The sequence below is a fragment of the Parus major genome, chromosome 1A (genome assembly GCF_001522545.3).
Source record: "Parus major isolate Abel chromosome 1A, Parus_major1.1, whole genome shotgun sequence".
NCBI lineage: Eukaryota > Metazoa > Chordata > Aves > Passeriformes > Paridae > Parus > Parus major.
In genome coordinates, this window is record NC_031773.1 from 48,983,772 (window position 1) to 49,007,781 (window position 24,010).

At 52.4% G+C, this 24,010-nt stretch overlaps 3 protein-coding genes across 13 annotated transcripts in view; 1 reads left to right on the forward strand and 2 right to left on the reverse strand.

The window, feature by feature from the left end:
- The window catches only part of TRIOBP (TRIO and F-actin binding protein), a 21,685-nt gene extending 14,051 nt beyond the window's left edge, over positions 1–7,634 (reverse strand). Inside the window, exons 1-8 of one of the 9 annotated variants that reach the window (XR_004497481.1) lie at positions 7,459–7,622; positions 6,012–6,145; positions 5,505–5,616; positions 4,772–4,973; positions 4,014–4,365; positions 3,110–3,242; positions 1,763–2,746; positions 1,396–1,491 (exon numbers count right to left, since the gene is read on the reverse strand). Coding sequence is in view for 7 of the 9 variants with exons in the window: in XM_015627758.3 (XP_015483244.1) it covers positions 1,396–1,491; positions 1,763–2,746; positions 3,110–3,242; positions 4,014–4,365; positions 4,772–4,973; positions 5,505–5,616; positions 6,012–6,145; positions 7,459–7,572 (2,127 nt within the window). In the remaining 2 variants the exon portion in view is untranslated. Of the gene's footprint in view, positions 1–1,395; positions 1,492–1,762; positions 2,747–3,109; positions 3,243–4,013; positions 4,455–4,771; positions 4,974–5,061; positions 5,212–5,504; positions 5,637–5,712; positions 5,843–6,011; positions 6,146–7,458 lie in introns of those variants that run through there. The other 8 variants (XR_002001731.2, XM_015627758.3, XM_019006645.2 and 5 more) reach the window with 8 other exon arrangements.
- A 2,680-nt stretch (positions 7,635–10,314) lies between these two features.
- NOL12 (nucleolar protein 12) lies at positions 10,315–15,742 on the reverse strand. The gene is made up of 6 exons (XM_015627770.3): positions 15,608–15,742; positions 15,415–15,520; positions 15,269–15,317; positions 14,711–14,853; positions 13,738–13,838; positions 10,315–13,181 (listed from the first exon to the last, which is right to left on the reverse strand). Exons 1-6 carry the CDS (start codon positions 15,685–15,687, stop codon positions 13,010–13,012), a joined length of 651 nt encoding a protein of 216 aa, XP_015483256.1. The 5' UTR covers positions 15,688–15,742; the 3' UTR covers positions 10,315–13,009.
- Positions 15,743–15,760: 18 nt separating this feature from the next.
- On the forward strand, positions 15,761–23,939 carry LOC107204507 (arf-GAP with dual PH domain-containing protein 1-like). 3 transcript variants are annotated; one of them, XM_015627766.3, is made up of 12 exons: positions 15,761–16,174; positions 16,717–16,919; positions 17,912–18,042; positions 18,907–18,998; positions 19,097–19,179; positions 19,873–19,985; positions 20,622–20,768; positions 21,169–21,252; positions 21,570–21,632; positions 22,128–22,199; positions 22,691–22,922; positions 23,010–23,939. In XM_015627766.3, exons 2-12 carry the CDS (start codon positions 16,829–16,831, stop codon positions 23,036–23,038), a joined length of 1,137 nt encoding a protein of 378 aa, XP_015483252.1. In that variant the 5' UTR covers positions 15,761–16,174; positions 16,717–16,828; the 3' UTR covers positions 23,039–23,939. The 3 variants fall into 3 exon arrangements, with proteins under 3 accessions (XP_015483252.1, XP_033370265.1, XP_015483254.1); XM_033514374.1 differs by lacking the exon at positions 22,128–22,199 and having other exon boundaries at positions 15,761–16,919; XM_015627768.3 differs by lacking the exon at positions 21,570–21,632 and having other exon boundaries at positions 15,761–16,919.
- The last annotated feature ends 71 nt before the right edge of the window (positions 23,940–24,010 follow it).

The following is a 24,010-nucleotide window of genomic DNA, read 5'->3' on the forward strand; positions in this document are numbered from 1 at the left end:
AAAAAAAAAAGGAAAAGGAAAGGAGGCGGGGGGGAAAGAAAACCACCCCAAAAAACTTTTCTTTCCTCCCCCCAGAACTTCCTGGGAGGACCCGGGCAGGCCAATGGCAGCCGCCGCCGCCGCCCCGACCGCCCGCAGCCAATGGAGCCGCCGGGGCGGGCGAGGCCGCCGGTCCGCACGGAAAGGGGCGGCGGCCCAGGGGCGGTGTGGACGGGACAGGACGGGGGCGATGCTGGGGCTGAGCCGTGTTCTCTTCCCGCCCCGCTGGCCCGGGAAAGGTGAAGCCCTGGGAGGGACGGGTTCAGCCCTTCCCCGGGAAGGGACTGCCAGGAGCCCAGCTGTTACCCGGGCAGGGTTTGCTCTCAGGCTGGGATTTTTCTCAGACAGAGATTTTTCAGCAGTGCACACAATGGAGTCCTCGCCTTGGCTCCTGGGGCTCCTCGATTTTACCCGACCAACTGAACCTCTCTGGGCTCATGGCATGGGATGGTAGGAGGCCATGGGGAGAGTCCTGGTGCCCCTGGAAAGCCACGCCAGCTGGCCTCACTCAGGAAAGGGAATTGCTAGAGAGGGTCCCAAAGGAAAAGGGGAGAGGGACTGTACATCACAAAATGCCAGGCTCTACTGTGCAATCACACTAAGGTGATGCTTCTTGCTGCAAGGCAAAGGAAAGGTGCCAGACTCAGTGCTGAGGAAACCTGGCACAGCTAGGGAGATCTGGCCCAGTTGTACAGGGTGAGTTCAGGGCTTTGGGCTCCTCTCTGGCCTGATGCAGGGAAGTGAGGGAAAGGACGTCACCCGTTTCGAGTTTCAGAGGCCTTTGACAGCCTCTTTCCTGGCTGCAGTTTGTCCTTGCATAAAGAACAAAGCCAGGTCCTAGCAGAGGATGACCTGGCTGAGATGACTGATGTGCACAGAGGGGGACAGAGGCAGGAACTCATGTGCAGCTGCCAGCTACATGGGCTCCCAGAACACTTTCTGCAGCCCTCCGTAGCTGCTTCAATGTCATTTTGCAGGAATACCAACACAATACACTGTATCTTCTTTCACACCACTAAAGCTCACTTCATCTCTGTAAAACCCTCTGTGCCGTCACAGCACTGGCCAGTAATAAAGCAAAGGAAAGCAGCTGTACTGAGATTTTAGTCCCAGGTCCACTGTTTGCCCTTGTCTGGCTTTTTCAAAAAGCTCTGTGCCTCGGTTTCCCCACTTGAGAAACGGGTGAAGGACAAAGCGAAGGGGAGTGCTAGTGAGCACAGCATTCAGGACATCGTGGGAAGGCAGCACCATCCTGGACCTGCTCAGGTCAAGTGCTGAAGAGCTAGGTCCTGCCCACAGTGACCCCCAGAGAAGGGCAGCTGCCCTTCCTCACAATTCCCAGGGCCTGGCCCCTACCTTGTTGTGCTTCTTACTGGCATTCAAATGTGGCTGTGGGCTTCCTGAGGAGCCAGTGCTGCTTTGCAGTGGGAAGGTGCTTCCACCCAGCTGGGGCTGCAGGGGAGAAAGCAGGAGCTGAAGCCATTGGGGTTTAGTTCTCACCTCAGTGTCCCAGATCCAAGCATCCATTTCCTGGCGTGGGCCAGGGAAGAAAACATCTTCCCTCCTCCCAGTGCCAGGCAGGCAGTACAGTTTCCCTGGAGAAGCAGAGGATCCAAGGGAATCAGGGTGCACAGATTTGCAACCCAGGGTACCCACCCAATCTGTGCTTGCCAGTTTTAGGCCTTGCAGGGTCCCCATCACCTCTGGCTCCTGCCCTACTCACATGGTAAATGAGAAGACTCTTGTTCCCCCAGTCAGTTTCCAATGGCTTCTCAGGGTTGTGTGTATCTCGTGTGTGCTCAGGAGCCTTCCAGTCCTCCTCCAGATGCTGTGCTGGACTCTCAGGCCTTATCCAGCTATCATCCGACCGTAGTCCCACATCCAGACACCTAGCAGGGCTTTTCCAGTCCCTTTCCAGCTGACGCATCACATCCGTGTGGCACACAGGCATCTCTCGGCGTTTCCAGTCCTTCTCCCGCACCTGTGTGTGGTGGGCATCCCCCCGGCCCCTCCAGTCCTGCTCCAGAGGTCGTGTTGGGCTTGTGGGGCGCAGGGGCTTGCCTCGGCCTTTGCAGTCACTGCTGGTGCCTTTTCCAGGTTGGGAGGATGTCAGCTTTTCCCGGAGGCTCTGCCAGCTGCATTCCGATGGCTTCCTGGGCCCTGCAAGGTGCAGCGGCTCCCCCGGCTTCACTCGCTGCCTCTCTGCCCCCCGCACCCAGCTGGGAGGGGAGATCTCCTTTTGGCTTTTCCTTGTGCTCTCTGTATGCCTCCCAGGACTGAGGGCCCATGGTGATGGCCCTGCCCGGCTCAGCCTGACGTTATCTGAGCCCTTCCCAGCACCTGTGGAGTGCAGGGAATCCCCTCGGCTTTTCTTCTCCAGTGCTTGCCGTGTACCCCCTGCTTGCCAGGTGGCTCGGCCCCTATCCGAGCTTGGGGGGCGGGCAGGCTCCCCTCGGCTTCTCCAGCTTTTCTCAGTGCGACAGGGAGGGTTCACGGGCTCCCCTGCTCTCCTCTCCGACCTGCGGGCTGGGCTTGCAGAGCGTGGGCTCCGGCTGCCTCTCTCCAGCAGCCAGCCAGGGCTGGCAGGGCGTGGGGAGTCCCCCCGGCTCCTGCTGGCCTTCTCGGGGTGCCGAGCTGGGCTGGGGGAACGCCGGGGCTCCTTGGGGTCTCTGCCGCGCTGCTCGAGCTGCCAGGAGAGTCGCTGACCCTGGGTCACGGGGGAGAGAGAGCAGGGAGGCCTCTTAAAAAAGTGCCAATAAGTAGATCAAGATGGGATTAGGGCTGGCAGGTGATTTGGTTAAATGGTTCCCTAGAGAGCGGTAGCATTCCTGTGCATGGAGCCAGTCCATACTGTAGAGAAGCCTCTCTGCACCCAAAGGGTGAAAGGGCTGCTGAATTTTAAGAGCCACGGGTCCTGATCCATGACAGAGGGAGAGCTGGGATTAAAGGGAAGAGGGAGAAGAGGAATGAAAGAGAGAAGCACGTGGCAGAAGTAGAGGAAAATGTGACAGGAAAAAGCAACTCAGCTTGCAGGGCTGGGATGAGGTCCTGCTGTGCAGCCAAGCCTCACCTCCCTGGGCAGGTTGGGGCTGGACCGCCTTCGAGTCAGGTGGCCTTTGCTGGGTGGCACCGGCGTCTTGCCATCGAGCCGGTCCACACGGCCCTCCTCCAGAGCCTGGAAGGCCTCCAGCGTCTCTGATTTCCTGTGGGCACACACAGTTGGTCCAGCTGTCACCCTGTGCAGCTGGGATGCAGAGCCCCGGCAAACCCTGCTCCACCTTATCCTGACCCCACAGACCTGTCCCAGATGCTGTGTGTGCCATAGCTTCTCCCTCTGTCCCTGTCAACCACCTCAGCTTTCATATCCTGCTGCCTCACCCATATCCTCTTCACACTATTCCTCAAGCTTCCCTCCTTATCTTTACATCCCACCCACTTGCCCAGGATCGTTTCCCAGTCCCTCTTAATGTCCCCTCCTGCCCTGTGCTACCAGCCCTGGAGTTGCTCTTGCTCCTCCAGCTAAAGCCTAAACAGCCACTGGGTACTTTTTGGCATCCCCCATCATTCCCTGAGTGGCTCCTGCAGTGAATGTGGAATCCCTGGGGAACTCCTGATGCTGGGATTGGGGAGCACCTCTTTCCTTCTCCTTTTACTGTGGGGAGCCCTGCTTTGCAGCATGTCCTGCAGCTTCCAGGAGGCTGTGAGGATGAGGAAGGTAGGCTGCTCCCTTCTAGCAGTGCAGCTTAGCTCCACCTTTCCAACAGCGTCAGCTGCCTGTGTGCCACAATGGAGGAGGCTCTGAGCCTAGACCCAACCCTTGCTTTGAGGGAAATTTAAGTACAGCTGAAAGCTGAGCTCTGCCATCTAGCCCTGCCTTCCCCCTGAAGCACAGTGAGTCAGGGGTGGGGGCCCCCCAACAGCACAGAAGGGCAATCCCCTGCCTCTGATCACTGTGGAGTCCCATTACTTCTCACCTGCGTTCGCATCCAAACATCCTCTCCACCTCCACTCGGCCAGGGCTGAGTGTCCGGGAGCCATGGCGGTCAACAGCATCCCGCTGGCTGAGGCGCTTGGGCTTGGGCAGGTCAGCCAGCACCGTGTACTCCTGCCTCTCCAGCCCGTGCCGCCCCTCTGCACTCCCTCCGCCGGAGTGCCCGTGGGACTCCCGAGCCCGTGGGCCAGGGAGGTGCCCACCGCCGCCCAGCAGGTCACTGCGGGCCGGCGGGGAGCCGGCTGTGGCACGCGGCAGGGTGGATGACCAGGGAGGGTCAGTTTTTCGGTGCTTTGGCCAGCTCTCCTCAGGCTTCTGGCTGGCAGGACGGCGCTCTGGGACGGGGAGAAGGCCGTTACTGGGGGAGGCGCGAGCGACGCGGGATGCCACCACGTCCACGGCAAAGCAGGTCTTCGGAGGAGAGCTAGAAATGGTCCAGGAGGGCAGAGATAAAACCCAGACTCCCTCGAGGGGGGCTGGGAGCACTGGAACACAGCACTTCGAGCCGAGGGCATGCCAAACCATGCAGACAGAGAGCACCCGAGATGCCCGCGGTTCACAGTCAAGCACACACACAGATGGACTCTCACATAGTGCCCATGGATGTGTTGAACACTTCCTGGGGCCAGAACTAGATAAAGAGACGTTAAATCTAAACAGAGATCTGCCTTGAACCTCAGAGACCCCTGGGTGGAAAGCAAACCAGAACCAGGATCTCACACAGGGGCAAACCAAGAGTACCTGCTTTCAGTGGACAGATTTCTTTCCTAAAGTCCTGGGCTTCAGTTCTCACCCAGGATCCAGAGGGAACAGGCTGAGCCCACCTGGGTCTGTCTGCCTGTGGGGCTTGTGACCGCACCTCCTCCTTACAGCCCAAGTAGCTCATCATGTCCCGTTTGCCTGATCCCAAAGTGTTGTCCCACAAGCGGGTCATTTCCCCTTCCTGGGAGACAAGACAGGGGAGATCTCTGCAATGGGGACTAGTACCTTTTGTGGGCTGGAAAGAGGTAAGAGTATATATGAAAACTTACAGCCTGTTCAGCCCAAAGCTGCTGGTAAGAAGGAACCAGAAGAGGAGCTGTGGGAGTATAAGATGATGCCAGACCAACGATGGCAAGAAACAACATAGAAAAGTCCACATGGGAGTATCCAAGAGCAAATCTCATGATCTCTTTAGGGGGAGAGCCTCTTTTGTGGGGACTAAGAATCTCAGCTGATCCCCCCTTGCATCTCAGGACCTTAGAATCATAGAATATCTCAAGTTTTAAGGGACTCATAAGGATCATCACATCCACCTCCCTGCACATGATGGGCTCCTTCTCCCATCTGCCTGAGGCAGGAGAGCCAGAGGGGCAAATTGAACATGTCTGTTAGCCCAGGAACCTGCTGAACGGGCCCAGCAAAAGTGGCATTGAAGGGCCAAGGGAGCTGGGGAGACCAAAATAACCCAAACCACAAGAGATCCCCATCTCACCCTGGCAAGCGTGGAGTTGGCTTCGGCACAGGCGCTGGGGTCGGTGCCAGTTTCTCTGTGCTCACCCTCAGCTCCGGGGCTGAGTGGGGGATATCGCCTGCTCTCGTGCCAGCTGTGGGGCAGGGAGAGAGGACAGCTGGTGGTCAGCACAGCCCGCAGAGCTCGGGGGCGAGTGACAGCACTGGCAGCCCAAGCCACACTGACTCACTCTCTACTGGATGGGCAGAGGCTGGCAGAGTGGTGGTCCTGAGACCACCAGCCTTGCTCTGGAGGGAATGAGGATGAAGGAGACTCTTTCAGGGGCCCCCTGACCTCTCCAGGGACATCCCAGAGGAATGATCAGAAGTCATGGCATGGGGATTTCTCAGTCCTTTTTCCCAGGCACCAGCGTGCAGAGCATCAGGGAAAAGGCAGCTGATTTCCTCTGCTTGGCTTCCCGCTCCCCCTCCTCCGTTCTTCCCACCGAAGGGGCTTGCTGGAGCAGCAGGGCTCCCGGCCGGTACTCACCGCTCCGCGCCCTCCGCCGGGCCCACACACACGTATACCTCGCACTGTGGGGCTAAAATATGGAGCGAGTCCCAGGGCTCTCCTGGGGCTGTGTCGCTGCAGGCATCGCGCCCTGTGACCGCCGTGCCATGATCCTGCGAGGAAGAAGGGGTGCAATGGTGCTGTCAGCGTGCCAAGGATGAGGATGAAGGCTGCCCCTTGGAAATGCCTGCTTCTTCTACCTCCTCCGAGAGCAGCCTGGCCTTCAGAGCTCTTGTTATCTCTCCCAGCCCACCATTGAGATTTTCCTCTTACATCAAGAGGCTATAGAGACCCAGCACGCTCCTGTTTGGTGCTGAAGGTTGCAGACATCCCAGAGACTGCATGTGTAGATGAGGGCTCAGGGAAACTGCCCCCTTATGTTGGCACTGACCAGCTGGATAGCTCAGGGAGAGGCAGTGGAGTCAAGAGGAAGGATGATTTTTGCAGAAAAGGCTGTAGTCCCAGCCTCTGCCTGTCTCTGTCAGGGTTTGCAGGCGTCTCAGCATCCTCCCTGAGCCCCGTTACCTGCAGGGCTTATGAGCAGCAGTGGGGGAGGCTCCCGGGAGCCGGCTGTCTGCGCCGCCTTCCCTCCAGCATCTCGCCCGCACCAGGATTCGCTCAGAGGTGACAGCTCTGAGCAGATCGAGGGTGAAGGGCTGAGGTAACCTTAGAGGGCCCAAGGCCAGTAGGAGAGGGGGAGAGGGCGAGAAAGAGAGAGGGAAGCTCATTACTATTTCATCATCCCTGGCCAGTTGCTCCTGGAGGACGTCAAACAACACGAAACCCTCTGTGAACATGAAACCAGCTGTCGCCCAGTCAGAGACAGCCAAGTAGCTTGTGTGTCCAGCTCTGTCCCAAAAGATCGTGTTGGGTCAAGGTATCTGGAGCCCAAAACCCCATGAGATTTATCCCTTTCCTGCCTTCTCCTCCGGGAACAGCTTGCTGAAGCTGCCTCAGGGACAGAACCAAGCCCTGGCTCCAAGCCAACAGCTGAGGCCACAGGGAATCGACAGGGACCATATTTAAGGTGAGGCAAAGCTGTAAATGCCAGCAAGCGTCAAGCAGAGATTAATACAGAGTGGGTCCCTGCTCTGCCAGTTCCCAATTCCCTCCGTGTCACTTTGCATCTGCGATGCCCCTACTTTCCCTTCCAGGGTCTATCAAGCCCCTTGTATCCAGCGTCCAACACTTCTTTGCTAAGCTTGGTTCCTGGCTTTGGTTTGGCACAAGTAAATGAAGCATTCTTATGCCTGGAAAGAAACCTCTCTGCCCATAGAGGTTTTTCCCCACCAAGAAATCTAGAAATCCTGGCTGAGCCTTTGTTTTAGGGATCTTTATCTCTAATAAGGCAGGTGGGGTCAGGGTATAGACCAAAGAGGCCCCTATTGATGTGTCCATAGCCTGCAGGTGGGATGGAGGAGCTCACCTGGATAGAATGCTGATGAGCCCCTGCGGCTCGGAAACAGTGCTGGCACAGGCTCTTTGCAAATACGTTGGCTTCAAAGTTCATGCAAGGCATGTCATCCACTGAACCAGACATTGTGCATAGCAGAGATGAAAATCTTTGGCTGATGGGCTATTGGCAGGGGCCAGCCAGGAGAAAAAGGAGGAAGAAACAGCAGCAGAAGAAGCTGTGGAAGAGGAATGTTATTTCCAGAGTGAAGTTTGCTGCTCCCAACTGTCAATACTGGAATCAAAGGGAACCCAAGTACAAGGTGATCCATAAAAAGACAGGTAATAAAAGAATGTGCTCTAGCAGGGACCTCTTTTGGAAAGGGGCACTGCACCCTGAAATGACTGCTGACACCCTTCAATTTGGGAGGCCTTGTGACTGGAGGGAATGATGCACAAGTCCTGCTACTTTGATAGAAATGTTCTTTCCCTCTTAAAAGGCACAGAAAGTAAGCCTTACTTCTTAATTACATTGGTCATAAAGGGATGCAGCTTAGGAAACTTGGAAACCCACTGGAACTCTTTCTAAACTTGTTAATCCTACTAAAATTTTGAGATCTGTAGGACAGCGGACTGCAAAACTGTGAAGGGTAACAAGCATTGCTAGCAGGACAACTGGGCTCCACACTTCTGGATTTTTGCGAGCATCCTGCTCATCATCACCTCCTCTGTCCTGAAAGGTTTGAGAGTGAGTCCCCGGACTTGAGGATGTGATCTGAGCTGGGAGGGTTCTGTCTAATTTGCCTGGAGAAGGCACAAGCAGAAGGACAGGAAATCAGACCAGCATCTGAGATGTGAACGTGCCACTGGTGCCCTAAATATGGTCATTGGAGTCAGAGCAGCAGATCAAGGCTATGGCTGCTCCCCAAAACAACCAAGGCCAAACATCAGTGCCAAAAAACAAAGCTAGAATTTTTGTTTGTCACTGCACTCATTTTCAGAACAGCAAGTTGCACTAGGTGCCAGCCTTGCAGCATCCTTCCTCACACTGGGGCATGCCTGCTTGACTTGTTCACACAAAATGCTTCACGGGAGCCTAAGCACTCCCCTGCCAGGGATGCAGCACAAAGCACACCAACATCGCCGCCCACCACTGCCCATGGACTGCCCCCCGTGGCTGGAGCCCCTGCTACCCCACTCCCTGATGGGCAAATCATTACTCCCCACATCCCTCGGGGCCTACTGTCAGGATAATGCTGTCATCCCCAGGGCCTCTAGCATGGATGCACGCATGCAGCCGGCCGTGCTCTGTGCTCCCAGTCCCTCCCAGTATCCCCAGTACCTCAGTTTCCCTACGGCTCCCAGCACGTCGCCGCCCGCCGAGCTCCCCCCTCAATGAAGCTCGCCGTGGGAACCGCGGGGAGAGAGGCCCCGCCCCCTCCCCTCTGATTGGCTGCCGCCGGGCAGCGATTTGAATACCGCCTTCTGAGTGGCCGGCGGCGGCGCGCGGCCATGGCGCCCAGGCGCGCGGGCTCGCACGTGCAGCGGGCGGCGATGGAGCGGCCGGACCGGACCCGGGCCCGATGGAGCGGCTCGGCCCCTTCCCTTCCCTTCCTTCGGCTGCAGCTCCCCAGGCACCGCCTCACCGCCTGCCCCCTGTGCTCCCCCGAGCCAGCGCCACAAGACCGAGATATCCCGAAGCCGAAACAGATGCCAAAGCAGCGGACTTACCCGCGAGCACTGAGAGAGCGGAACGACGCCGTGTCCCGGCACAGATCCAACAGGGGGTCACGCTTGCCCACAGCACTCAGAGGTTTGTCCAGCGTGGGCTTTACCTATCAAGCACGAACCCTGCCTGACCCTCCCTATTTCTAGCATCTGTCCTCCACTGCTCCTTCTACAATTCAAACTCCTTCTCTTCCCGATGCTGGTGACAGTTACAAAAAACTCAATTTTACTTTTTGTTTAGTCATTAAGTGCAGTCTGCAATCCACTCCTCAAACCTATCTACCCCACACAACCCATTATTCAGCTGCCTTTTAGTCCCCGAAAGTTCTCATCACTGTCCCAGTAACATTTTTTCTCGAGTTCATTTCTGGAACACAGTGCTGGAAGCAGCAGTGTGACTGTACTGAGTACAGCCTTGAGCTTGATACACTACAGGAGTAGCAACTACAGTGCACCGATTATCACACAGCTCATGCACACGCTGCAGCCATTCCTCCTCTTTGCTGCACTCCAGTTTTCCCCCAGCTGTCTCATCTTTTTGGCTCCCAGGCCGCTTTTGATCCTCTGTAATCCCAATTAGATTTTTGTGTGTGCATGTGTGCGGAATCGCAGTCTAGCCAGTGAAAGCCATCATGCATGGCAACCCCAGTGTGGCAGCCCATGTCAAAGCCCTGCATCTCTGTGCGAGCCTGGGGCACGTGCACAACAATGTGCAGGTGCCCGAGGTGACCCAGCTGCAGAGCCACGCGTGAAATGCCTGTGGAAAAGGGGGTTCACAGGGAGCTACTGGTCTCTGCATTTATTTTATGGAGCAGCAACTCTGTAAATGTGCACTAGCACATTCGATTTTTGCAAGTACCTTACATTTTGCAAGCACCTTACATTTTGCAAGCACCTTATATTTGAAAGCAGCCTTCTCCTGAGCAGCTAAGGGAAGAAAAAAAAACCAACACCAAAATGCTCAAATCCATCTTGAAAACAAGAGGAAGCAGCAAAGAATAACTTTAAGCCAAAGTCTGGTATGAACTGTGATGTGTCTGGCAAACACTTCACTCACTAACTTGTGTGTGAAAACTCATATCCTCATTTCAATATATTCAGGGGTAGCCTGACAGTATACCCTGTGCATAACAAAAACAGCAGGCTAGGGCTGAGTCAGTAATTCACATTACAGAATAAAGTTTTAATCAATCAAATGGAGAAATCAATAGTGTAGTGAACAATCCTGATGGTTAATGCTGTATAGGATTTAACAGTTCTGTTCTCAGTTTTTCCATACACTTTTTTGGTTTGTTTCTGTTTGGTTTTTTTTTAATTTGAAAACCCATTTTCTAGCAGGAACTGAAAGATTTCAGAGCATGGAAGGGGCTGTTGGAGACTTCAGCTGATACTTGAGAAAGGCTCAAAAATGTTATTAGGCCAGGGAAACAGCAAACACTTAAAAGTGAGATTCTTCCAGATCAACTGGCAGCAAAATGACAAAAACTGAAGTCGCTCTTAACACCTCATCCGGAGAACAATTAGGTCATCCAGCTCTGTCCCAGCTACCATGCCAGGCTGCCTTCAGGCTGGAGAAGCCAACTGATCCATATTCCACACTCCACTCTTCAGCAGATTTCTCAAACAGATAGTACACTTCTTTTACAGTGGCCATCCCAGCTCCAGAGCAAACTCTGGGTAAGGAATCATGCAGGTCACCTTCTGTCCACGGTCACCCCACAAGGCACTGTGTCCTGGAGAGAAGGGAAAGCTGCTGTATGGTCTAGACCAAGGATGTCACCCTGTCCTCCAGCTTTGTGTTGCAGTCTCCTTGGTGTGACACGCCTCTCCAAACAGAACTTCCCTCTCCTTCCCCACTTCATCCCTCTCAAACCCACCAAGCACAGAACGCTCTAGAGCATTAACTCCCAAACCAGAACAAGAAATAATTTATGCTCCACACATAGGACCTCTTGGATACTTTGGCTGAGATCCAGTTCAGCACAGCACTTTTAGCCTTGCCTGAGTTGTGCTTTTGCAGCTCTGAAACACCCAAGAACCCCAGGTGAGACAGGTGGATAGGTAAGGTCACCCATTAAATCCCATGACCTTTCTGGAGGGGCCTTTAAGGCAGTGTTTTGAGAACTATTTTGGAGGTGAGAAAACCATACACACACACACACACCTTAATAATGTGACTGTATTTACTCTGTGTTAGTGCCCAAGAACTCAGCCCAGGGTGGGGACTCTGAATCCAAGCATACAAGGCAGCAGTGATAAGAATGTCCACCTCCCCAGCAATTACCTTCCTCAGAAAGGAAAGGGAAGTGCAGGAGGGCCCCATTCCTTACCACAAGCACGTGTGTTCCCTCCAGAACCCTCCTTCTAGCAGAAATTGTGCTTCTGCTGTCAGTGTTGAGATCACACCCTCCCCCTGAACACACTCTGGAAAACAGCTCTGTGTGCACACTCCACAAGTAACGATGGAGAGATACATCAAGCTGGTGCCATTCACTTTAGCGGCTGGTGGCCATCAGCATTGTTCTGATGTTCCTCCATGCAGCCTCAGGCACTGCTTTACTCTTCCCTCCCATTTCTGGCATGAGGAATCTATTTACTTGCCCATTGCTGGGTTGCAAATTTTTCTGGTGTGGGTTTTGGACACATAGGCTTTTTCTTTCTTTGTCATTTCCTTTCCAGTGCACACATGGCATGGGAGGAGGCCTGGCTCACAGAGGAAGAATACTCCAGGATAGTCCAGGACAGAGGCAGCATGCTGCCTGGGCTCACTCTCCTCCTCAGAGGATTCACTCACAGTTTTGCCACCAGTATTCCTAAATTCCAACCATACAATTTTTTTTTTTCTCCCCCTGCCGAGGGCAACCACAGTAAAAAACATACACTAAGGTCCTAAGAAGAAAGGCAATTAGCTGCTAATAACTGCAGCAACCCTGAGGTAAAGGGCAAGGGCAGCCTCTGCCACTCCCACCCCGAGAGGGCCACACACAAACAGCAAGGGCATTAGGGCATTTCATACTCCCCTGAGCTATCGCAGTTACGATCGGCATATTCAGCAGACAATGGAATGAGCCAGTCCTGCTCTAGCTGGCTCTGCCTTGCCACAGAAATAGCTCCTAGCTATTACATTCTCCAAGCACCAGTGAATTTCAATATCCTTTAAACACCAGAAATTACCTCCCACTCTTTCCAGTTGGTACTGGCGTTAGCACAGCTCCTGCTACGCTTCAAATAAGTCACATATTTATTTTTTTTTTTTCTTAGCAAAATGACTTCAAATTTATTCGCAATGTTACCCAGTTTCACCTGGCACAAGTATCAAACAAAAAGTACCCCTGCATTCAGGTGTGGCACTGTGTTGTGTGGTGAGGAAACACAGGAGACAAGATGACACCATGTCTCCATGGAAAAAGGATTTACTGCACAGCCCAAATGCCAGGGCACTGATGCAGGAGTGCAAGCAAAGCTCTCCCAAGTCTCTCAAATTGCCCTGACAACGATGTGCCTGTTGCACTCTGCCCCAAATCCTCTTCTTTGATAAAGACAAGTATTAAGTCTGAAAGAGGGGGGAACAAGGACAGAAGGCTTATGCCAGATAGAGAGCATGACCTTCAGCAGAAGTTTTTAAGGGATTCTGTGGCACCCAGACACTTAACTGGAGATCACAGCAAAAATAAATGGGTAGAGTGTCTAGTCACCTTGACCAGTGCTCAGAAGGCTATAGAAAGGCTGAACTGGGTTCGTGGCCAGTCAGAGTGCCATGTAAACAAGATGCCTGCCCACAATGACAGGGTCCTGAAGAGCAGCAGCCCAGATGTGGAGCACTGTCCCAGCTGGTGGTCTGAACACTAGTTTCTCTGTTAATCTTGGTCACGGCCCATTTTTCCAGTCAGCCTCCGACGCTGAGTTTTGGTGGTTCGCCCTGTGCTGGACTTCTGGATTTTCTTACGTGGGCCTTGCCCACGTTGGGATCTCTTTCCTTTTGTCTTTTTCCAGCTGTGCATGTGCAGTGTGGCAGTAAGAGAAGAGATTCTATGCAGGGCAGAAAGAGAAAAATGTTTGAGGACTAAAGCCTGCAGAAGCAAGGCAACACCACAACAATAGCTGGAGAGCTCTGAGCGACCCAGCAGGAATGGATGCCAGACATGACAAGTCCCTCTAAGCTATGTGGGAAACCTGCAAGCCTCCATGTGCAGTAACAACAAAAATGAATGTTGTGAGCAGCGCGCTGCCCAGACCCCCCAGAGTTAAAGTAACTCTCCATGCCCTCAAAGCAGCTGTAAAACCTGGATACTGAAAAATGCTAAGAACGCCTGAGCTTTCAGCTTTAGGAGCCTCTGACCTTCAGCCGTAGAGACAAGCTAAGCACGCTGCGGAACGTGCCGCGATGAAGGACTAGGGAAGAGGTGAGGACGAAGCCCACCCGGCCCCCGCTCGGTCACCGGAGCCGAGCGGGGCGCGCTCCGCCAGCGCCCCCTGCCGGGCTGCACCGCGCCCCTCCTGCGGCCACGCCGCGCATCCCGCAACACACACCATCCCTTCAGCTGCCAGAACCCAACAGCAAAGGACTGAAGGAATCTGCACGTACTTTTCAGAAAGAAAGGGGTTTCTGGACTTCTTGGGCATTGTTCTCACGGGCTTGTTCACCACCTCTTCTCCTTTCTCTTCTTCAGATCCATCGGTTTTTCCCTTAAAAATAAAGCACTTTGGTGATCCTGGTGTTTCCACTGCCTTCTTGGTTTCATCCTCTTTTGTGAACTAACTAGTCACAGGTGAAGATTTTTTAATTCTCCACACCCCTCGCTGTCCAAGTGTCAAGGTTTCCTACTGCAGTCCCACAGAAAGGCACAACCAGAGATGTCTTACAGTAATCCACCCCAAGACTCAAAAACTTCAGCATAATCTTAATGGCCATGTGATTGAAGTTTAAAATTGAATGAACCAAAGGTCTTGGCTTTTGCTTAAATTACTATCAAGACCTCTTTGAGCAGATTTTCAGATTAGATGACCTTACAAATGTATGCACAACCAATACCTGAGAGTCTCTATGAAACAAATACAAGGTCTTAGTTACATGTATTTTGAAAATAAAAGTGACCACAGCCAGAATGGAATGGTTTCCTTATTTGTGGTCCAAACACAGGATTATGGAGAGAGAAATGCCTCCTCATGCTAACAGTAATATTTCTGAACAGGACACAGGAAGGAGGTCAAAGACAGACCATGCAGCGAAGTCTGAAATCTTGCTGCTTGTCTTGTATCAGCTTTTAAAGTATTACATTTTTGCCACCCAGTCCAGTAACACTTTTCCTTTAACTGGGGTCAATCGGGACTAGCAAAGGATTCTAGGGAGGTTTGAAGTGAGCTATTCACACAGGACATCTCTTTCTCTTTAGAGGCCAAATTTAAACTGTAGAAAAATATAAAAGTTATGAGTTTCCCTCTTCATCCCTGTTCCCAGCCAGCTGCAAGGCCTTGGACATACTCAGGGACCACCAGCCCTACTTCAGCAGCCCCAGGAGTGTGAACAGCTGATAGAGAGAGGTAGCAAGAGGCTTTACCACGGGGCTGGTCAGTCCCAGCTGGCGTGCCCCCGACAGGTCCAGGTCACTGATGGTGGTCACTGTTACGATGTGGTTTGGGTGGTCGATGCTCACAGACTCTGTCCGCGATGTCACCAAGTGCTCCAGTTCATCAGCCTCCTCTGGGAACACAAGACATCCTGCACTGCAAAGTGCCCAGCTTTTCACGGGATAAACTCACTTGTTCCTGATGCTGGGCAGGGGTGACACCCTGCCCTGGCGTGCAGGGATAAAGGGCAGAGGGGCTTGGCACTGCAAGCCTGGAGGGCAAGTTCCTTCTCCCCCCGAGGGGACCTGGTGACACCTTAGAGATGCTCTCCTGCTCCTTCCTTTCTGTAGAACCCTCATGATTCCCGGGACAGAGGGCTGCGGGGTCACCCCTCAGACTGCTGGGGAACACGACAGCACCGAGCAGCTGTTGCTGTGGGACAGCGTGTGAGCGCCCCTGCCCCAACTCTCAGCACACAGTCAAGGCTGTCGGACCACGGCCGCCCACCTCCCTCCCTCCCTCCCTCCCGCCGAGGGCCCAGCACGTACCGAGCGCCTCCTCCCTCTCGCTCAGCATCTTCAGATACTCCTGGTGCCGCTGAGGAACAGAAACAGGTCATGCGGCGCCTCTGCACCCCCCTCCTGCCCCGCTCACTGCCCGTCCTGCCGAGGGGGACACGAAACCCTTCCCTCACCTCCTCTTTCATTTTCCTCTGCTCTTCCTTCAGCTTCCGTTTGATCTCCTCCAGCGCCGCCTTCCTCCGCTCCACCTTCCGCTTGTGGAAGCCGGTCAGGTACTCCCTGAGAGAGGACAGAACCGCCCGGCTTTTAGCGACCGGGGGATGCCTTCCTTCCCCGCCTCCCGCCCTGGCTCCTGCCCGGCCTCACCTCCGCCGCTCCTCGTCGAAAGTCACCACCAGCCGCCCCTCGCGGCCGCCCGGACCCTTCTTGTTCTTCTTGCGGCCCATGGCTGTCCCACGCCGCTGCTGCCGGTGCCGCCTCTTCCGCCGGAACGCCGGCAGCTCTGCCCGCCGCCCCCGGGCCTGCCGTGCGCCTGTGCCCGCCCCGAGCCCGGCCTGCGCTCTGCTTCGGGCGTGCGAGCCTCGGGCTACGCTCCTCTGCAGCTTCCTCCCAGCTAAACATTCTGTGGCGCTGCCTTGTGCGGAGAACGCCGCAGTGTAGCACCCGATCCCACAGCCCGAGACTCGTTCTGGCGCTCCAGAGTGTTTTGCCTCTACGTCTCTTTAATAAATGTCACTCTTCCGAATAGTTAACATCTGCAGTTCTTCAATAGAGCTCTGAGTTTATTTCAAGCTATTGTCATTGCTTGGTGTTAGCATGCGCTGCTCCTCTTATCCGGGTAGGGCAATTGTGGAGATGGGTCTTGACTCTGATGCTGTGTCCAAGTCGCAGCATATGGCTGGACAGCCAAGATTGCTGTAGCGGTGGAGAGAGGTACTGGCATGAGTTGGTGGGTGCATCAGGACTGCCGTGTTCTGATGGCCTAGAGTGACATTGGCTGAGCTCCTGAACCTTTATTGCTCCCCTGTTCTCACCTTAAAAATGGGTGTGATGCCTGTGTGGTGGCCAGCTGACTGCGGTAGAAGTTTCTGAAGTGTTGTGGGGGCAGTCCCCATAGCCCACAGAGCATGACGAGTCCTGACAGGAGTCCTGTCACAGCCTGGCAGTCACTTGTCCACAGCCAGCTTTCCTTTATCAGCTTGCTTGCTGCCTGCGCTCTTTTCCTGGCCTGTCCTTTCACCAGAAGAAATGCGGAAAAACCAGTTCTGTGGTTAATTGCTGCACTTCCCTCCACGCCCATGGGGGCAGGTCTCGTCCTCCTCCTCGCTCCTCACACAGTCTGGGTGCACTTCAGCCTCCAGTCTCTGCCCCTGCCTGTTCTCAGCCGGCTCAGGTGCACCGACAGGCCTCGGTACCCTTTCCATTAACCTTAACCTTAGGTTCTCTTGCCTTCCTCTTTTCCATCTGTCTGCCAGAGCTTCTTCTCTCCTGGATAAGGAAGCGGGTTGGCCTGCAGGTGCATAAGGTGCAGGCAGCTGCCCTCCTGGCCCTGTCCTGCCCTGCCTGGAGGGACACCATTCAGAGGTGATGGCTGGAGGAAACGAGCGGAGCATGAAGGCCCTGAAGGAAGTGTGGAAAAGAGCAGAGAACTCTTTGTGTGCGGACTGCGGGAAGCCAGGTGAGTCCCCGAAGGATGCTGGTGGAAGAGTTGGAAGCAGGGAGCTGGGGCTGATCTCTAGCAGCCACTCAGTGCTGGCTATCTGGACTGCCCAGTAGCCTGGGGTGGAGAGAAAGGGGAGGGAGGCATTGCTCTGGGTATTCATTTCTTCTCCCTGGAGGAGAGTTGCCAGGGGAGGAGGGAGAAGATGCTGCCATAGCACTCGTGGGAAGGACAGGGATGTGGCAGTGCCAGATTAGCAGGGGCTGCATAGCTGCAGCACCGTGGGTTGTAGTCATGTCAGATCTCAAATGCAAATCAAGGTCATGCCCAGTCAGGACCTGACAGGAAAGCTCCCAGTGAAATCCTAACTTCTCCAGAAAGAAGGCATGATTCAGGAGCGCATTGTCTCTGCCATGACTCAGCTCTGAACTGACAGCCTGCCACAGTTGCCTAGGAAATTTCATTTACTGAAGGGCTTGCCTTCTCAGAGGGGTACCCAGTTTGAGGCCCTACAAGTGCTGCTAAAAACACCCATCATACACCTCCAAAAGGAGTGTATCACCCAAGCCAAATTAAGACTGTGCAAATTAATACCATTTTGCCCTATTTAATTATTCCAGGAGAGTTTTAGATTCAAGGATGTTTTCCACTTCTGAGCTAAGCACGCTTAAGGGTTTGCTGTGATGCACTAAACAACTCCTGGGATCTTTTCCCAAAGGTGGTTTCATTTTTGTCTGGGTGACCCTTTACACAAAGGGAGTTCACAGACCACTTTGGAGTTTTTCAAGATAGAGGTCATTAAAAATGTAGTGAAAATGATTGGAACAGGGAAGGAGGGACTAATAGCTGTGTTTTTTTCCTGACTGGCATCCATGCCTTGGGTATTAATTACTCAGCTTTGATGAAACTGTGGTCAGCAGCTCCCTGTTTCTCAGGACTACATTCTCAGGTGAGGCATACCTCCCAGGAATATTCACCAGTTTTAGTTATACCCTTTTCCATATTCTCAGATCCTGACTGGGCATCCTCTACTTTGGGTGTCTTTATATGCCTCAGCTGTTCAGGAATTCACCGCAACATCCCTAGCATCAGCAAAGTCAAATCCCTGAAGATGGACTACTGGGATGATGCTCAGGTGCAGGTGAGATCTTTATCCCCATGGATGGTTTGGGCTACACTATACACTAGTCCTGGCAAAATTAGTCCTTTGACCTCACAGAATTGGAATGTAATCTGGTTTCAGCAGTCTCCTTTCTACTCATGATAATCAGGGATAATTCCCCACAACCCACTGGGAGAGGGAGGATACACTTGCCTTATATGTCCCCTCATGTCCTGTTACTTTATGGCAAACGTAGAGCTCTTGCAATGTATCTTACTAAGGCTTAGGGTCTTTGTTGCTTCAGATTATTTGTTTTCCACTTGCCAAGACTATCCAGCCTCAATGTCTCTTGTTTTCAGCAGTCCAAAGGGAAAATCTTGGACAATTCCATTCTCCGAGAAGTTTCCAGCTATAATACGATCTCTTGAGAAAAATGGCACTTATGAGAACTTGTCTTCTCCCTGTTACAGCCCCCTCAACTCACTAGCCTTCAGGGGACTGAAAATATTTTCTGGAGATCCAAAGAAAATAATCTGTGTCTTGTTGCTCTTTGGAAGAGGTTGGAATGTCCTTCCAGATGTCATTGCAGAGCTGTTGTTGAGCTCTCCAGGAGATGTGGTGCATGGCAGCAAATCCACTGGACGTGTGTGCACCCAGCCTTACGGAAGTGACATTTATGGCACTCTGTTGATTCAGGTGCAATCAGTGTAATGTCTGAGAGTAGATAAGACCTTTGAGACCCACCTTCCTGCAGCCAGACTGCTGGGATGTTGCAATGGAGGGGAAAGAGAATGCTCCATTGGAGTTTGATGTGCATCCAGCTCTGTAGTGGGTGAGGAAAGAAAAGGTCCAACACGAGTCTGCATCAAAGGCAAGGCACTAACTCTCTGTCTAACTCTGCAGTTTTTGGCCAAGCATGGGAATGCTGTGACTAAAGCCATATATGAAGCTCACATCCCTATTTACTATTACCAGCCAACCTTCAATGACTGCCAGTAAGTTGCTGCATACAGAAGAAAAGGGGGAAGGGCAATTCTCTGTTCCCCTAATTCCTCTAGTTTGTTTCTGATCTACCTGTCACCTCTCTCCATAGAGTGCTGAGAGAACAGTGGATACGGGCCAAATATGAACGCAAAGAATTTACTGAGCCGGGAAAACAGCTGCCATATTCTGATGGTAAGAGCAGAACACAGCATCAAAACATCCTGTTTGTTGCTTTTACTGGAAACTTCTGAGCATTATGAGGTGTCAGTGTTGCAAATCTCACATGTACTTCTGAGAACCAAACTGGTACTTACAGGGCATAGTTTGGGGGGTGTTAACTTGTGGACAACATAGGCTGGCACTGCCACAGGTAGCTTAAAAGCCTGGTGTTACCAGGTGGCAGTTTTCAAAGGCATTTGATGTCTTGGTGGAGACAGACATCTACAATAAGGAATATCTGTCCTTCTGCATGCCACTCTCTCTAACCATGGCAGTTGTCCTTGAAATGGCACAGCCAGTCCTGTGACAAAGGGCATTGGAACCTGGAGAGCCAAGTGCGAAGAATTCTGGTCCCACATCAGAGTCTGCATGGACCAAGACTCTAGTGTTCACAGGAGACAGCTGTCACACAGAGGTAGCAGTGGGAGCAGGACTAGGAGGTGGAAAGAACATGGGAGTGTCTTTTGGTGAGCGCTTATCTGCACTGCAAACATGGGAACACCACCATCTTTAGTTGTAAGTCAGAGGTGAAACATCTGAAGTGTTTATTCTCAGCAATAGTCCATCATGTTCTTTGTCTCAGAGGGGCCCCAGGCTGCATGCAGCTCTCTGATGCCTACCATGCCTGGGGGGGAATGCTGTTATAAGTGGTTTTTCTGCTCCAAGGGGTGAAGGAAGGCATCCTTTGGAAGCGAGGTCGAGACAACGGGCAGTTCCTACCCCGCAAGTTCCTCTTGTCTGAGAGAGAGGGATGTCTGAAGTATTTCACCAAGCAGGATGTGAGTATGGTGGTCAACTCCCACCTCAGTGTGTACTCCACCCAGAGCAGCGGGGTGACAGAGATGTTCTGATTTCTTACACATGTTTCTGAGAGTGTCCTGCTCATCCCAACTCAGGGATGACAACAAAACATGTCACTAAGGAGAAGGGTCCTCTTACTGCTGTCAGAGTGACTTTTCCTCATGCTCTCCCTTTGTGCTTCCTTCACTACTCAGGAAAGGACTGATCTTTCACTTAACTCCTATCCATTTGCCTGGATGTGTAATCTTGCACCATTCCTGGAACCAACATCACCCCATTGTGGGCCAAGTTGGCAAAAACCTTTTCTCTGGTTGGTCTTGAGGAGGGCTATTTTCTGCTCATTCAACTCTCAGAAATGAGTGGGGCAAGAGCTAAAATGCTGTTGCAAGGGAGGGAATGGCTCAGGGTAGGGAGAAGCAGGACATGTCATCCAGAGAAACCTGGACAAGTTCCAGAAGTGGGCTGATATGAACCTCAGAAGGTTTAAAAAGGCCAAGTACAAGGTTCTCCACCTGCATCAGGCCTCTGACCCTGCCTTACCCCACTTAGTCAGCAGCTCAGGTCTCTTTCCTTCTAGGATTGCTCATGCATGATCAATGCCTTTCTGTTTTCAGGGCAAAGAACCCAAAATCAATGTTAAAATAGATGTCATCAATGCTACATTCCAGCCAGAGAAGATTGGGAACCCCAATGGCCTGCAGATCACCTATCTCAAAGACAATAAGACCAGGAATATATTTGTCTACCATGAAAGTGGAAAGGTATCTGGTTTTAGCATCAAACACTGCAAAGGCATTGAGGAGCTGCTGATATTAAATAGTATGAAGCATGGGTAGGATGGAGTGTGTGTGAGTTGCTGTAGGTAATAGGGTGGGGGTTCTGGCTCTGTGTTTGTGTATCTGTAAGAGAGTTTTGCTGCAGGGAGCAGGGCAGGAGCACTGGCTGAGTTGGTTTGTGTGGGAGGAGTTCTATAGAATGTGTGCTGCCTGTGCATGTGGGGAATGGGGCAGCCGTGCTGGCTGTGTGCATGTGAGGGAGATGCTGCAGAGGGAGAGCTGGCTGTGTTTGTAGTTAACACAGGGCTGGGTGCAGCTAGGTGAATTTAGATGGCCCACTGTTTGCCCTAGCTAAGCTTTCTGTCCTGTCCTGTTCCATCCTCAGGAGGTAGTGGACTGGTTCAACGCCATCCGCTCTGTGCAGTTCCATTACCTGAAGGTGGCATTTCCCATTGCTAGCGATAATGAGGTAAGGCCCTGAGTCTCCTGCTGCTTTTGTGATAAAAGTGCTCATTAGTTACTGTTACAACCCCAGGTAGGGAAGTGGAAATTGCAGGGTAAAGATAAAAGGATGAGAAGGTGTTTTTAAAAGGGCCTGTGGTGGTCAGAAAACAGCTGCTCTCTGCTGTTTCTGGGCATTTTGGAGGCAGAAGTGATGCCTAGCTAGTCAGTTTGGGAAATATAAATTTAGAAAGAGACTGAATTTGGGGGAATAGAAGTGTGGGGGAGGGAAATGACTAGCAAAGAGGCCCAGCTAAGTGGATGTTACTCTTGCCATTGTGTCAGATTAAAAATCGTTTGACGAGAAACTTCTTGAAGGAGGGGTACATGGAGAAGACTGGTCCCAAGGTGAGCTGCTATGGTAGAAAAAATCTAACAGGGGCCTGTCAGAGCACCACTGGCTTTCCCTACTTCAATGTTTTTCTCCTGCTGTTTCCCCATTCCCCCTGACTCTTTAGACACCCGTGGGAACAGTGTGTGTGCACCAAGGGAGGGGAGAATAAAAGGAAGGGGAAGGACACATGTGAAAGTAGATGAAGCCAGAGTCCCTGCTTTCTCCCAGAGCGACAGATCTCTCTGCATGTGTCTGTGTGTGAGTGACCTTACAGGTATTTAGTGTCCAGATTTCTTCTGTCTCCACTCTGGGGTCCTTCATCGAAGTTCAGGAGTTGGGGACAGCAGCTGGATACTGACCCTTACTCTCAGCTCAGAAAGGGTGAGGAGGAGGTTGCTGTTAAGGCAGGGGCTTGCTTCAAGCGGTTGGGATGAGTTTGGGGTATCCATTCGCACTGCTCGCAGCAGAGGGCACTGTCCCCTCACACATGTCACCTCTTCCCTTCACAGCAGAGGGAGGCTTTCAAGAAGCGCTGGTTCACGCTGGATCACCGCAGGCTCATGTACTTCAAGGATCCTTTGGTGAGAGGGAGATGAGACCACCGGGCAGCTGCAGGCAACGGTGCTGAGGGCAGGGTCAAAGCGCAAACTGGGTCTGTGCTCTGCAGTAAGGGTGTCTTGCAGGTTTCCCAGCTGCTATGAATGGTCTCCAGGTCTTCCCTTTTCTATCCCTTCTGGTTCATCACATGCTTTGTGTGTTTGTTTCACTGCCTGTAAACAATGGGAACAGGGAGGGCAGCAGTGTAAAGGTGGTGATGGGAGGGTGACACAGAGAGGTGAGAGCATCAGTTCCTCTCTCAGACCTCTTGAGGTTCATGTCCTTATTTTTTCCTTTTCATTACTGCCTTTGAGCATAGACTCACTGCTCTTCTGAATCCCCTGATCACCTCCAAAACCTTTGCTGCTAGATCCCTGATCCTCACACACTCTCCTCCTGTCCTTAGGTGCACTGTAATGATTCTCTTGTTCTTCTGAGATTCCATAAATCACCGTCCTTCCCTCCCAATGTGCAGGACGCCTTTGCTAAGGGTGAAGTATTTGTGGGCAGTGGAGAGAATGGATATAGTGTCCAGAAGGGATTGCCTTCAGGGACACAGGGCAACTTCTCTTGGCACTATGGCATCACCATTGTCACCCCTGACCGGGAATACCTCTTCACCTGTGAGACAGAGACTGACCAGCTGGAGTGGATCAGAGCCTTCACTAGTGTCATCAACCAGGCCATGACACCACAGGAATATGCAAGTAAGTGCCTGGATGCTGTTTCCTTTCCCTCCTGCCACTCCCATTCAGGGTATTGCCCTAATGTACCGCCTTTTTTCTTCACTACAGTTGAAGCCTACTTCAAGTTTAAGTCCTAGGAAGCCATTCAGGAATCTCACTGTGACTCAACTCTACCTGGTCCTATTGGGTTGCTGTCAGGACAGGAGAGGAGATTGACATCAGAGAAACACAGTGCTCTTGGAGCACCCTTTGAAGCACTTTTGCCCCCATATAATATCCACTTTGTTTTGAGGGCCCGATTAAGCTGCTTCTTTTCAAGGCAAGATTTTGTGCATCTGAATCCTCAGTACTGCCTGTCCCTGTTAAATTGCTGTGATCTGGCTGGATGCTGACAGGTCTTGCCTGTCAGTCAGGCCTTGAAAACTTTGGCACTTACTGTGTTGGGCGTGGGACCTAGCATCACTCCTGCATGAAACTGCAGACAGCCACCCACCTGATGCAAGAAAACTGGCTGGAGTCAGGCACCCCAGCTGGTTACAGGGGCTGCTGGACTAAAAGAGACTGTTCCTTTACAAGAAATATCATACCTGCTGGTGACAGAGATGTGAAACATCTAGATATTTGATCAGTTAGTGCAGTGGTTGAGAAAGGTCACTTAAAAGATGAAACCTAACAGCCAAATGTGAGGCCTGTTCTTTCTGCCATGTATGGGCTTGAAAGCTTCTTCAGATGACGTTTGTGTGCAGACCTTCCACCAAATGCTTCAGAGAAGATTAAGAGATCGTCTCAAAAATAATGTGAATATACATTTGGGTATGTGTATACATTATATACACACATAACAAAAAGTGATGGAGGTGAAATGCTGCCCTAGGGAAAATACCCTGAGGTGTATTCATGCCACTGAAGATCAGCTGCCAAACTTGGCAAAATGGAGAGGGGTCGGGTCTTGCAAGGAGAAGCTGATAGCATGTATAGAGTTCAGAGTCTGCTGTCTCTGCTACTTCAGGGTTGATGCTGAATATAGTAATACATGGATCTCTGCTCCCTCATTCTCTGTATGTCAAAGGCCTGGCACTTTCATTCTGACCTGCACATTGCATATGTTT

Bases quoted from the DNA above. Each gene is read 5' to 3' on its own strand.
- NOL12 (XM_015627770.3), bottom strand. From the start codon at position 15,687: ATGGGCCGCAAGAAGAACAAGAAGGGTCCGGGCGGCCGCGAGGGGCGG. The intron at 15,318-15,414 runs GTGAGGGAAGGG...TCTGTTCCTCAG, and splicing joins AGAGGAAAATGAAAGAGGAG to CGGCACCAGGAGTATCTGAA. The intron at 13,182-13,737 runs GTACGTGCAGAT...TGCCCTGCATAG, and splicing joins AACCCCTTTCTTTCTGAAAA to AATCTCTTCTCTTACTGCCA.
- LOC107204507 (XM_015627766.3), top strand. From the start codon at position 16,829: ATGGCTGGAGGAAACGAGCGGAGCATGAAGGCCCTGAAGGAAGTGTGG. The intron at 19,986-20,621 runs GTGAGTATGGTG...TTCTGTTTTCAG, and splicing joins AGTATTTCACCAAGCAGGAT to GGCAAAGAACCCAAAATCAA. The intron at 22,200-22,690 runs GTGAGAGGGAGA...CCCAATGTGCAG, and splicing joins TGTACTTCAAGGATCCTTTG to GACGCCTTTGCTAAGGGTGA.